This window comes from Miniopterus schreibersii (genome assembly GCF_964146895.1).
Source record: "Miniopterus schreibersii genome assembly, chromosome: X".
NCBI lineage: Eukaryota > Metazoa > Chordata > Mammalia > Chiroptera > Miniopteridae > Miniopterus > Miniopterus schreibersii.
Genome location: NC_138104.1, coordinates 96,321,174 through 96,334,586, shown reverse-complemented (window position 1 = coordinate 96,334,586; position 13,413 = coordinate 96,321,174). Strand labels below are relative to the sequence as shown.

The 13,413-nt window shown below is 35.7% G+C and overlaps 1 protein-coding gene across 6 annotated transcripts in view; it reads right to left on the bottom strand.

The window, feature by feature from the left end:
- Positions 1–13,413, bottom strand: part of RPS6KA3 (ribosomal protein S6 kinase A3) — a 97,597-nt gene that overhangs the window by 16,159 nt on the left and 68,025 nt on the right. For all 6 annotated transcript variants that reach the window (XM_081124961.1, XM_081124958.1, XM_081124960.1 and 3 more), the window contains 5 exons: positions 5,819–5,907; positions 5,569–5,633; positions 5,390–5,492; positions 3,123–3,247; positions 724–849 (listed from right to left, as the gene is read on the bottom strand). In XM_081124961.1, the coding sequence (XP_080981087.1) occupies positions 724–849; positions 3,123–3,247; positions 5,390–5,492; positions 5,569–5,633; positions 5,819–5,907 (508 nt within the window). The remainder of the gene's footprint in view (positions 1–723; positions 850–3,122; positions 3,248–5,389; positions 5,493–5,568; positions 5,634–5,818; positions 5,908–13,413) is intronic.

Sequence of the window (13,413 nt, the reverse complement as noted above, 5' to 3'; positions counted from 1 at the left end):
GTAATCACAATTAATGCCACTTCCCCACTAACTAAATACGAGCTGCCCATACTTACAGACTAGTTCTAAGGTTGCAGGTAAGTTGAAAGCTTTAGACATTACTTGAATTGCATGCAATGGGAGAGCAGAAGCTACCATTCCAAGAAATAAAAAGGCAGAGACTTGATTGTCATATCTGTTCACTTTCAACTAAAGGTTTGCAACTCAAACTTTATCATAGAGCCATGTGTCCTGGTTTCGGCTTAGAAAAATCTTACTGTCTTAGAACACTTGATGAAATTAAAAGAGCTAATGATAATAAATTTAATGACAGTGGTTTTTATTCTTTTATTGGTTCAGAGATCCTTTTAGATATGAAGGACAGTATGAACAATTTTGCTAGAAAAATGTAAACATACCAAATTTGGTATACAATTTTGTGGAATTCCCTGACATCTTGACCATAAAATGGAAGGCTTCTGAGGGTAAAAGATGTGCTACAAAAAATCAGGTCAGGAGTAAACTGGTACTGCCCTGAACAAACTGGATGCATGCTACCTTACCTTTTAAGCTCACTGGGGAATCCATGGTTCCCTGAGGATCACTAGCCAGATATTTAAATTAACTTTACCTTTTTATAACAAAAGGCACATTTACGAAAGAAGAAAAGTGAAAATTTTAACTGGTACTGACATGCATGAATAAAAACTGTAAAAGTTGCATTGTAAATCTAAAAACATTTACCTTCACTGCAAACTCCATGTTTGTGGCTTTATGTATACATCTCTTGCAAACTGAGTAGGAGCCAACTCCAATATCTTCTTTTACTTCATATCCATCAGTAAACTGAATACTGTTCCTGTGCAACTGCTACAAACACAATTATAAATTGACAGAGAGTTCCATAATGACTTTGGTACATTTCATAATAGGGGAATGTATTATTCAACATGCACTGTTGATGTTAACTATAAATGAATATCAGTAAAAATCAAAATCAATCTTTACATGATTTATTCTTCCACAACTGTATATTTTAAAAATGTCTACAATAAAATGTACAGCATGAAATATGCCCTTTAAAACACCTTACGTTAAAAAAGGAAGAAATTTTTACCCTTTGTGACAGTATGGATGGACCTGGAGAACGTTGTGATAAGTGAAATAAGCCAATCAGAGAAAGACAAGCACCATATGATTTCACTCATATGTGGAATTTAATGAACAAACTTAACTACCAAGCAAAATAAAGACAGATTCATAGATAGAGAGCAGGCAAATAGTGCGCGCGCGCGCGTGTGTGTGTGTGTGTTGGAGGGTGTGGAGGGATTGAACAAAAGAGAGAGAGAACTCATGGACATGGACAACAGCGTGGTGATTGTGGGGGTGGAAAGGTGAAGGGGGTGGAGGTGGAAGGGGGCATACAGGAGATAAATGATGATGAAAAAAATTAAATTTTCTGACCATAAAGAAATAAAAAAAAATAAAAAAGCTTACGTTAAAATGAAAAAATTAAATGTGTACAACAGAAAACGCAGAACTACTTGATAAGGGGCCGACAGCCTTGTCTGTGACTGACCCCATTCTACTCCCCAGCAGGCTATATGTCTTTGAAGTACCTTTGCAAATAGGGAGAAGTTTGAAACCTCTGTTATAGAAGAAAAGATTTTGCAGGATTCAGAATTAGAACATCTGGATTCCTGTCTCAGATGTACCACTTGTAGGCTGTGTAACCTTGAACTTGTGTTTTCTCAGAGGGTAATGGTGAGGATTAAATAACGTATTTGAATGTGATACCTATTATCGTTTTGGACTATTAATAGCCATGCCTTCCATTCTCCATCCTCAAGTCACAGTTTTAATACAACTTTTGCTAGAGAAGCCATTAACGGGTTAAGGACTAATAACACAGAGGGTGATGAACAGCAAATTACTGGTTCCATAAACACGCTGAGGGGAGTTGTACTGCCCTGAGCTATAGTGATAGGAGATCCCCTCTGAGCTTTATATAGGTTAAAACTTGAATTCTATAGAATATGTTTGCCATTTCTATGTTAGGTACAGAAGTTATTACTTTAAAATTTACCATACATCACATGGTTGTCACAGTAAGAGACACAGACTATTTCAACATGAACTTTGTTCAAAAACCACTGTTTAAATTGGTTTTCTAGAAAGTGGAAAAAGCAAGATGACTGACTCATAAAAAACACTAGAGCAAAAGCAACTTAATTATCAAGCAAATTCAAGCACTAATTTCACCCTCAAAACAATTCCCTCTACTATTAGGAAGATGAATTAAATTTATCTTTCCATGATACTAGAATGAGAAGAAATAAATCTAATGTTTTGTACCACTTGTGGGCCTCTAGTGACATTTAATTTGCTAGCCCAGTCTCCTGTTACAACACACATGTGCACCTAGAAGCCCGCTTCTGTGGTTTTTACCTTTTTCTCCAACTCTGATAAACAGATGGGATGATGAGGTAGGGGGTACCCTTAGGGAATACCGTAACCACTTCTGCCTAATGACAATGGTGTTCCAAACAAACAAGGACGCAAAACTTGGCAAACAAAAAATTTAAGTCCATTTTTATTTCCTATGTTTCTATGGCAAAGGCTCGCAAACTATGACCTGTGGGCCAAATCTGGTTCACTACCAGTTTTTCTAAATAAAGTTTTATTGGCACACAGCCATGTGCATTCATTTTTGTATTGTCTATGGCTGCTTTTGTGCTGCAATGGCAGAGTTGAGTCGTTGCACAGAGATCACATAGCCTACAAAGCTTCAAATATTTATCATCTGGCCCTTTACAGAAAAAGTCTGCTGACCCCTCTTTTAATGCATCAGGGAACCAGAAGACTTAAGCTCATAACAGCTGACCTGACAGAGGCACAGGACGAAACAGACTAGGCCTGATGAACATTTTGAGGCACAGGAGAGGGGAGAGACAAGACGGTGATATTTATCTCAACTCAGAATTCTACTTTCAAGTCAGACAGACATTCAGGATTCTGGCGCAAGCAACCTTTTCAAAGGCATACAAAAGAAATTTCTAAGAGTAACATCAATGATAATTATTGATACAATAAACTATATATTACAACCCTTCAAACTTAAAATTACTTAGACATTCACTCACCTGAACAATTGAATGCACACCAACTGTCTGCATGGCTTGGCTTTCATCATCTGAGGTAATAGCAACAAAACTAAACCCCCGAAAAAGCTGATGTGCATTAGCACTAGGTGGAATGCCAGGTGAATCTGAAAAGTATAATAAATTACCAAGAAGGTGATTACTTTGAAAGGAAATTAAGGGAAGAATTGTCCATGTTACAGCCTTTCATACTTTTTCTGGAATTCTACGTTTCAGGCACCTAGTACTTCCAGTATAACTCAGTGAGGCACTGTATCAGATCTGTCCTGATGGCTTATTGCCATCACAACTTTAATATCCTAGTCCCTCAGAGCCCAGAAAATAGCTATTCATTTAATGTAATAAATCGATGAATTACTGGGTTAATGCTATTCTAAATTAGCACTGTCCCATAGAATTTACTACAATAATGAAAATTTTCTTTATCCGTGCTGTCCAATATGGTAGCCAGTAGCTACATATGGCTACTTAAATTTAAGTTAATTAAGATTAAAAATGTTGTTTCTCAGTCACACTAACCACATTCCAAATGCTCAGTAGCTGCATGTGGCTAGTTGCTACCATATAGGATGGTGCAGCCCTAAGTGGTAACCTACCAATGCTATGGCTTCTGGATAGGAGGAGATACAAGGTTGATATACAGATAATTTAGGAGAAAAGAATTTAGCTCAGTAGTCTCAGTACATAATGTCAGAATCTAAAATCTAAACTACAAGCTAAAAATTATTATATATTATATATTTAAGGGTCAAAAGTAATTTCTAGGGTAATCATGGTATGTAGTCCTTAAAATATATTGTATGACATGATATGCATTGTTATTAAAATTATTTATTGTAATCTATTGGCATTAACAAAAATCGAAAAATACTTTTACAGTATAGTTAATGTTCATTTTAAAGACAAACAATAAATAGTATGTGTTATTCATAAATATAAACACACAATTAGGCATACTAATATTTATAAACATACTCTAAAGGCTAAGGGCAAGCAAAAAACAAATAGGTAAATCTACTTAAACATCAACTCCATATAAAGCTCTTTTTGAACATCAGCTTGATATTCTCAGCAATATATATTGTTTAGTGTATTTTAAATCAATGTAACAGTATTGTACTGAAGATTTCTGCTAAGAGAACCTGTCTAAGCAGAATACAATATACAACTGCTCTGTTCTGAGATTTTTCCTCTACCAGAACAAATTGTATTGAGAAAACAAAGTAGAACACCACCATATATCATTAATTCTATGCATATCATTGTCCATGTATTTGCTAAAATTTTGTTCATATATTAACCCAAATTTCTAAGACTGTCTTATAAAAATAATAAACACCCATCAATGCTCAATATAGATTATGAAGGTTTTGGCTAGAAAGCTTTATACTAAAGTTTGAGTGATATACTCTATGGAAAATATATGTAAGTACACTTTCAATTTATTTCCTTGTCAGTGATAATCCTGGGGTCTGGTATACCTAAGTGAGAGAATATTAGAGTGCAAAACACACCATTATGTATACACATATGCTAATTAATGAAATACAGATTATCACTTCAAAGATTACTTCTCTATAACAGTCACTGCTTATGTAATTTTAGAATAAAGTATGAATCAGGATATGATTTATTTTGAAGTTTAATCAAATCCTTGTATAAAGTTTAAGCTATGTTTGAGATTTGAAACTTTACAAGTACTTCCAGAATACTTCAGAGTTTTAAAGAAAACGATTTACACTAAAGAGTATTTCACGTAAAAATAGCTACAGGTAAATAAACAGACAACAAATAGTTTTTCCACATAAACAGAATCAAAGTTTAAGGCACAATATAATTTGCTAAAAGATTTAACAAGGATCTTAATTGCTATAAAATACTGTAAAGGATTTATTACTTATCTAGTTATTGTGGCAGGGATAGGGTATGAAGGAGAGATATGAGGACAGCACAAAAAATTAAACTGGATGCTCAGCAGTTGAGCATCTATCTATGATCCAGGAAATCACAGATCGATTCCCGGTGAGGGCACATGCCTGGGTATCAGGCTCAATCCCCAGCAGGGGGCGTGCAGGAGGCAGCCAATCAATGATTCTCTATCATCATTGATGTTTCTCTCTCTCTCCCTCTCCCTTCCTCTCTCTCTGAAATCAATAAAAATATATTTAAAAAAATTAAACTGGAAAAGATTTTCTGATTGAACAAGAAAAATATTGTCTTGTATTTGGGTTTTCATGTTTTCTTCTTACCTTTGGGAGTTTTTGCAGTGAACTCAGGATCAAAATAGAATGTATCTTCAGGCCTGCCAGTTGCAGGTTTAAAAGGTGGATGAATTTCTCTTCTGTATAGTTTCTGGAGGAAAAAAGAGAGACTTAAGACATGTGTTAATTATAAAAAAAATTTAAGCAAGCTTTCATTCTATACTTACATTCCAATCTATTGTTGAGAAAAATAAATGTCTTTTAATTTCTTCAACTCCATCTGGTCCTGCGCCTATCAAAAATTAACCAGTTTTGATTAAATGGTAATTTTATTTCAAGGAGGAATATATAGTTTAGCTTTCACTTTTAATATTTGTCCTAATAGTTTATAATCCCACAACAAAAACAAATATCTACCCTCACCCCCTCCAAAACCAAATCGCAACAAACACAAAAGAAACAAAATAAAAATTTTACCTAATCTGTTTGCAGGATTTCGTTTGAAAAGCATTCGTAAAAGACTCTGGGCTTCAGGACTCAAAAACTGTGGCATCCCAAGTTTAGCTCTAAATAATAAATACACATAATAACATTTTATATTTTGGAGGTATCTGTATTTTATTTTTAAATTTTTGAAATTAAACATTTTAAGATAATTGTGGATTCATATTCACTTGTAGAAATAATAGAGATCCTGTGTACTCTTTACCCAGTTTTCCCCAGAAGTAACATCTTACAAAACTATATAGTACACTCTCACAACCAGGATATTGACATTGGTACAATCCACTGATCTTTCAGATGTTTCCAGTTTTACTTGCATTTTGTGTGTGTGTGTGTGTTTAGTTCTATCACATGTGTAGGTTCTTGTACCCACTACCACAGTAAAGATACTGAATGGTTCATCCCCAGCAGGATCCCTCACGATGCCCCTTCAAAACCACACCCACCTTCTTCCCTCCCCAAATCCTAACTACTGGCAACCACCAAGATATTCTCTATTTCTATAATTTTGTCACTTTAAGAATATTATGTAAATGAAATCATACAGTAGGTAACCTTTTTCCCCCCCTCAGCCTGAATTCTCTTGAGATTTATCCAAGTTATTGTATGTGTCAATAGTTCATTCCTTTTTATTGCTAAGTTGTAGTATTCCATGGCTGAATGGACCACAGTTTGTGTATCCATTTACCTGTTAAAGGATATCTGGATTGGGTCCAGTTTTTGGCTACCACCAATAAAGCTGCTAAGAACGTTTGTGTATAGGTTTTGGTGTGAACACATAATAATTTTAGTCTACAATGTCCTAATGAACGTTTTCATTTTCAGAATTTTGCAAAAAGCACTACTGTAAGAGTAAGATCATCTGAGTCTTAGTTCTGGCTCTTCTACTAAGAACTTTGTGACCTTGGGAAAGCCAATCCCTTTGGGCCTGTTACTACTTCTTTATAAGCAAGGGAATGGGACATTAGATCAACGGTTCTCAAACTATAGTCTTGGAACCCTTTTTCAAAAGGAATTTTAAGAAATCCAATATTTAAAACTGCTAAAAGAATATGTGCTTCATATGTTTATTTTCCCCTCCCATTCCCTTTAATAGTCCTACAGGGAAGAGGAGTTGGTGGGAAAGGGGTCTGTGGAATATCTAAGAGTTTGTGGCACACAGTCTGAAAACCACTGGCCTGGATGAGCTTGAAGGTCTGTTTCAACTCTAATATATAATTTTATTCTTTTTCTCCAACCTACAAATTACAGAAACCAACGATCCTATAAGTATGAAAATAGTAACAGCTGGGGAAAATGGCTAGCACAGAAATTTCTATTTCAGAAATAGATCCATTTATTATTCAGTGTGTTGTTATTGAGCTACTATGTGTTAGACACTGCTTAGTGCTGAGGATACAGAGATAAGACAGCCCCCAACAGTCAGTGGGGAAGACGGATATAGATAATCCTGGTACATTAAAGAATGCTAAGGGAACAGTAGGGGATATCTAATTTAGCACAGGAGATTATGGAAGGCCTTCCGTGCAATTTAAAGGCTGAGAATTTATTCATTTGGCCAGTGTTTCCCTCAAATTTTACCGAATAATATTAATCTCTCTAGCTAACAACAAAAAATTTTCATGATCCAATGAGTTGTGGAATGCTATTATACCCCTCTGCTGAAGACATAGAATTAAATACATTGCATACAAAAAGCTGAGACATCTAGCGTTAAAAAATCAGTATTTTTCTAAACATTTGTTTCCAACACCTCTTTCTCTAAGAATACCTATTAACATCTTGTAGAATTAGGGTTCTGTTGAACAAATCTGGGGAAACACTTCCATGTTAGGTAACAGGGATACAGCAGAGGTCTTTATAAACACTTGACTAACATGACCAGATTTATTTTCAAGAATTAACTCCAAGGGTAGTATAAAACGATCTGGAGTGGGAAGTGTTGGTAGCTAATAGGCATTCTACTTAGGAGCTTGTCCCAGCAGTGTGGGTAGGAGATCACCATGGTCTGAGAACTGTAAGCAGGTCAATGCAGAGGAAAGGCTGGGACACTAAAATATCACTGAGAGCAAATTTGGTGAATACCTGCATATGCAAAAGAGAGGAATAAAAAATGATTTCCAGGTTTCTGGCTGCATGGAAATGCTACTAGCTGAGGATACAAGAGGAAAAGTATAGCAAATAGAGATAAAAATGTTAAGTCATGCATGTCATATGTTACTCACTAGGCAAGTGAGTAAACGGAAACATAGGTCTGCTGTCTGGTAAGTTAAGAGTGATTTGGGAGTAATTAAAATGGTGATAGTAGTTATAAGAAAGACTGAGGTCAGCCAGGAAAGTGAGCAAACTGAGGAAGAAAAGGATATTAGAGATGGAACTCTGGGTAACAAGAAAATTTAAAAGGTGAGCCCGGCTGGGCGTGGCTCAGTGGTTGAGCACCGACCTATGATCCAGGAGATTGTGGTTCGATTCCCGGTCAGGGCACATGCCCGGGTTGCGGGCTCAGTCCCCAGTGTGGGGCGTGCAGGAGGCAGCCAATTAATGACTCTCATCATTGATGTTTCTATCTCTCCCTTCCCTTCTCTGAAATCAATAAAGACATATTTAAAAAAAAGGTGATGAGAATAAGGACAATTTGGGCATTAAAAATAATGAATGCAAATGGCTGAATCACACTCATTATTAAATCCCACAAGTTCATTATAGGAAAAAAAGAGAAGTCAAAACTAACATAAAAACCCAACTCATTGGACACCACCTCCACTGAAGGTAACTAGGGCTCTGACAACTGGAAATAATTAAGAATAGAATTCAGCATTTATTCTGCCTTTCTTGTTTGAGCCTTATTTAAAGGTAACTAAATAGCCCTGGTCGATGAGGGAAAGTTCACTGTTTCAAAAACAGAAACCCAGCTAATAAAGGAAAGAATGATAGTAATAGAAAACCACCATTTTTGAATCCCTAGTAAAACAATAGTTTCAAGTAATGATTATCAACAGATGAAACCGATAGATGAAAGCCTGACAGGGAACTTTATAATGGAGGAATCAGTTGTAACCACGGGAACTCATCACTTAAAGTAGAACAACCAGGTGTTGTAAGCCTCTTGATGTGATGCAACAGCTATAAAATAATCTTGCCAAAAAAGTTTAACCAGAAACAGGGATAAAGGAACAATTAAATGACATCACAAGGAGAATAAAAATATTTGCATACTCCTAGAAAAAGACTAATTGTTATGTAACCATGGTAACAATAGAGCCACCAGAACTGGTTTTAAATCCATCCAATTGATCAAAGACAACTTGCCTAGGTGTACATAGTTGTTGTTTTTGCAAACCAATCAGTAACTGCTCTCTGTGAAAATTAGCCAAACAAGAATGGGCTGCCTCCACTAACCACACCTGAATGCCAACTAATCAACAACAGTTCCGCCCAAGTAACCACACTGTTAAGAGATGATGTAAACCCACTTATGGCCCTGAAAAGCTGCCACTTCTTAACTCCACCCTTCCCCAAAACCCTACATAAGAACAGTGGTCTACTCAGCTTGGAGAGACTACTGGTCTAACATTGCTCTCCCTTACTACAGTAAACAACAGGATCAGCTTTATGTTTTTTGTTTCAGGTATTGAGAGGTGGTCTCATTTTTTCACAAGATAAATTCAGAAAGTAGAATTCTAAACTGATTGGCTTGGTTTCTACAAGTAAATGGCAGGGGAAAAAGAGGGGTAGACTGTTTTAAATAAACAGCAGCTTAAGAAATACAACCAAATGAGACGAGCAGACTTAATTTGGGACTATAAAAACACCATTTTGGAGAATATACGAAAAATATGGTTAAAGATTGTTACTAGATGATACCTAAGCATTATTACTAGTTTTGTTAGATGTGGTTATGTAAGAAAATATCCACACTTTTTAGTGGTGCAAACTGAAGTAGGTGAGAAATGACATGTTTGGAATACTTAAAATATTTCAGTAAATTAGAAAAAAAAAGAATAAATGAAGCAAATGTGGCAAAATCTTAATGACTATTGAATCTGGGTGACTGGTATATGTGTGTTCACTGTATTATTCTATTTCTGCAAATTTATGTTTGAAATTTTTCATAATTAAAAAGAGAAAAGCAGGCAGACAAGGAATGGTCAAGCAAGAGCCCGAAAGAGGAATGGTTAGAGGTAGGAGAAGCCAGTAGCAGCGGGGACAAACTAAGGGGGGAGGGAGTGGCCAACAGTGTCAAATACTTCTCAGAGATCTTTCTTAACTGTCCCATCTAAAACGGATCCTGCCCCTGCCCTCACACTTCAAGAGTATCCTGGTTTATTATCCCTATTGTTACTATTACTAACTGAAATTATTATATTTATTTGTTTAGATATTAATTCCTGTCTCTCCCAGTTGAATGAAAGCTCTGTGAGTCCACAGAAGACCTTGTCAGTCTTGTTCACACTGCATCCTAAGTACCCGTAGCAAGACCTCAATCACCTGTTGAATAAATGGTGTGAACAAATGGTAGAGAGTCACCTTTCTAACAATCTGCGAATGGTTTAAGCAACCAGATCACTGATGACAATAGTGAGAGGAGTTTCAATAGAGTGGTGGAAAGGAATGACGAACAGACTATGGAACAAAAGCAGCCCAAAAATGGTAACAGAAAGACTACTCTTTAAAGAGGCTTTGTGTTGAAAAGATGGAGGAAGATGGTGCAGAAACTTGGAAGGCAAGGTAGGTCAAAAAAAGTTGTTTTTCTTTTCCAACACTAGAGTGTATTTGTTAGCAGAAAGAAAAAGGCCAGAGTACATGGACTGAAGTTCAGTGAACATTGATTCCTACAATGAACATCTTCTAACCTTTATTATTGTAAAGAAAAACATGGAGTGCAAAAAAAAAAAAAAAAAAAAAATCCAACCTAAAATACACAGCTCAATGATTTACCACAAAGTGAAGAGTCATCTGACCAAGAAATATAACGTTGCCAGAACCCCTCATCCAATGTAACCACTTTCCTTATTTTGCCTCAGGCTTCTGTGATCTAAATGTGAACCCTAAAAACTAGGCTTTAGTTTGTCTGTTTTAAAAAGTTTATAAATAGAATCATATAGCATTCATTCTTTTGTGTCTGAACTGCCTTTGCTCAACATTCTTATGAGATTTACTCAAGTTGTTGCATATAACTGTGGTTTGTTCATTTTCTTTGCTATATGGCATACTATACCCGTGGGCTAATTAAGCCTCAGCCTGTTTTTATATGGCTTTCGAGCTAAGAATGGTTTTTACATTTTTGAAGTATTAGAAGCAAAAAATAAACAACAAAAATATGTGACAGAGACTGTGTGTAGCCTGCAAAGCCTAAAATATTTACAGGTAGTGTGTCAACCCCTGCTCTGTTCTATTGTATGAATATACCATAATTTATTAATCCATTCTACAGTTAATGATCGATTTGGTTTCCACTTTTGGACTATGACAAATAATGCTGCTATGAACATTTTTGTACTTGTTTTTAATGTACAAGTACCTTGATGCATATAAATTTGGTGCATGGCTAAAATGATTATTGGATGAGGGTGTATATATTTGACTTTAGAAGATAATGCCAAAAACTGCTTTCCAAAGTGGTTATACAAGTACTTATATTCCTTCCAGCTATGTAAAAAAGTTGCCACTGCTCCACATTCCGTCAGCACTTTGTACTGTCAGTCTTTTTAGTTAGTCATTCTGGTGGGTATGCAGTTGTAGCCTAACTCGCATTTTCTGACTAGTGAGGGGGAGCATCTTTTTTATAAGTTTATTGACCACTGAAGTCCCTATGTCTCCCCTACCCATGTTTCTATTAGGCTGTCTTATTGATTGACTGGAGTTCTTGATATATTAAGCCCTTTGTTGCTTATATGTGTCACAAGTTTCTTCTTCTACTCTTTTTAAAAAATATGCCTTTTTGTTTGTTTTTGTGATTTGAGAAGAGAGGAAGGGAGAGGGAGAAAGAGAAACATCAATGATGAAAGAGAATCATTGATTGGCTGCCTCCTGCACGCCCCCTACTGGGGATCGAGCTGGCAACCTGGGCATGTGCCCTGACCAGGAATCAAACTATAATCTCCTGGTTTATGGGTTAATGTGCAACCACTGAGCAACACCAGCTAAACTTCTACTTTTTCTTAATGGAATCTTTTGATCAGAAACAGTTATTAATTTTAATGTAGTAATAATATATCAATCTTTACCTTTATAGCTAGTGCTTTTTCTGTATGAAGACTACTTTTCCTACCCTAAGGTCATGAAGATATTCTCTTATACGCTTCTAGAATTTTTTCTTGCCTTTTTACATAAACATGTATACACACACACACACACACACACACATACATATATGTATGCAATATACTTAGACATGATTTTTGTGTATGGTCTGAGACAGGGATTGTTTTATATTTTTCCAGCATGATTTATTTTAAAAAGGCTGTTCTTTCTCTGCTGCTCTGCAATTTCCAATGGTTGGAAACCAAGTGTCCATATGTGTATAATCTGTCACTGGGTTCTCTTTTGTACTGCATAAGTCTATTTTCTGTACTTTCAATGCCATATGTCCTAATTAGAGTAAAACTTGACACTTGGTAAAGTGAGTTTCCCTATCTTGATCTTCTTCAGAGTGTTTTAGTTATTTTTGGTCCTTTGTATTATCATATTAGAATCAATTCCACACAAAAAACTTGTTAGGATTTAAATTTGATTTGCACTCAAACTATAGTTATGCTGTCCAATATGGTAGCCACTAGCCACACACAGCCACTTGAGCACTTGAAATGTGGCTAGCCCAAATTGTAAGTGTAAAATGCACATTTTCAAATAAGTATGAAAAAAATAATACACACCTCTCATTCATCATTTTTAATGTTCACTTTATGTTGAAATCATACCTTGGATATACTGGGTCGAATAAAATATATTACTGTAGTGTGCTGCTTAAAGACAGCAATGTGTTTTGAAAAATGTGTCGTTAGGCAATTTCGTTGTTGTGCAAACACCACAGAGCGCACTTACACAAACCTAGATGTATGTATAGCTTACTACACACCTAGGATCTATGGTACAGCCTATTGCTCCAAGACTACAAACCTGTACATCATGTTACTCTACTGAATACTCTAAGCAATTATAAGACAATGGTAAATACATAGTGTACATAATTGTATGTGCTTACACTGGCATCATCACAAACACCTGAGTAATGTGTCACAACTACATTACAATGGCTATGATGTCACTAGGCAATGGGAATTTTCAGCTCATTATCTTGTGGGACCACCATCATATATGAGGTCTGTCATTGACTGAAACATTGTTTATACAGTGCATGGCTATATAAAAAACAATTAATTTTAATTTTCTTCTTACTTTTCAATGCTGCTACTAGAAAATTTAGAATTATGTATGTGGCTCATATTATATTCCTTTGGATAACACTGATCTATAGAACCCACATTTTTATAACACTGGGTCTGTCATAATATAAATATAATACAACCTTCCATTTTATTTTGGTCTTTTAAATTTTTTCCTGTAGA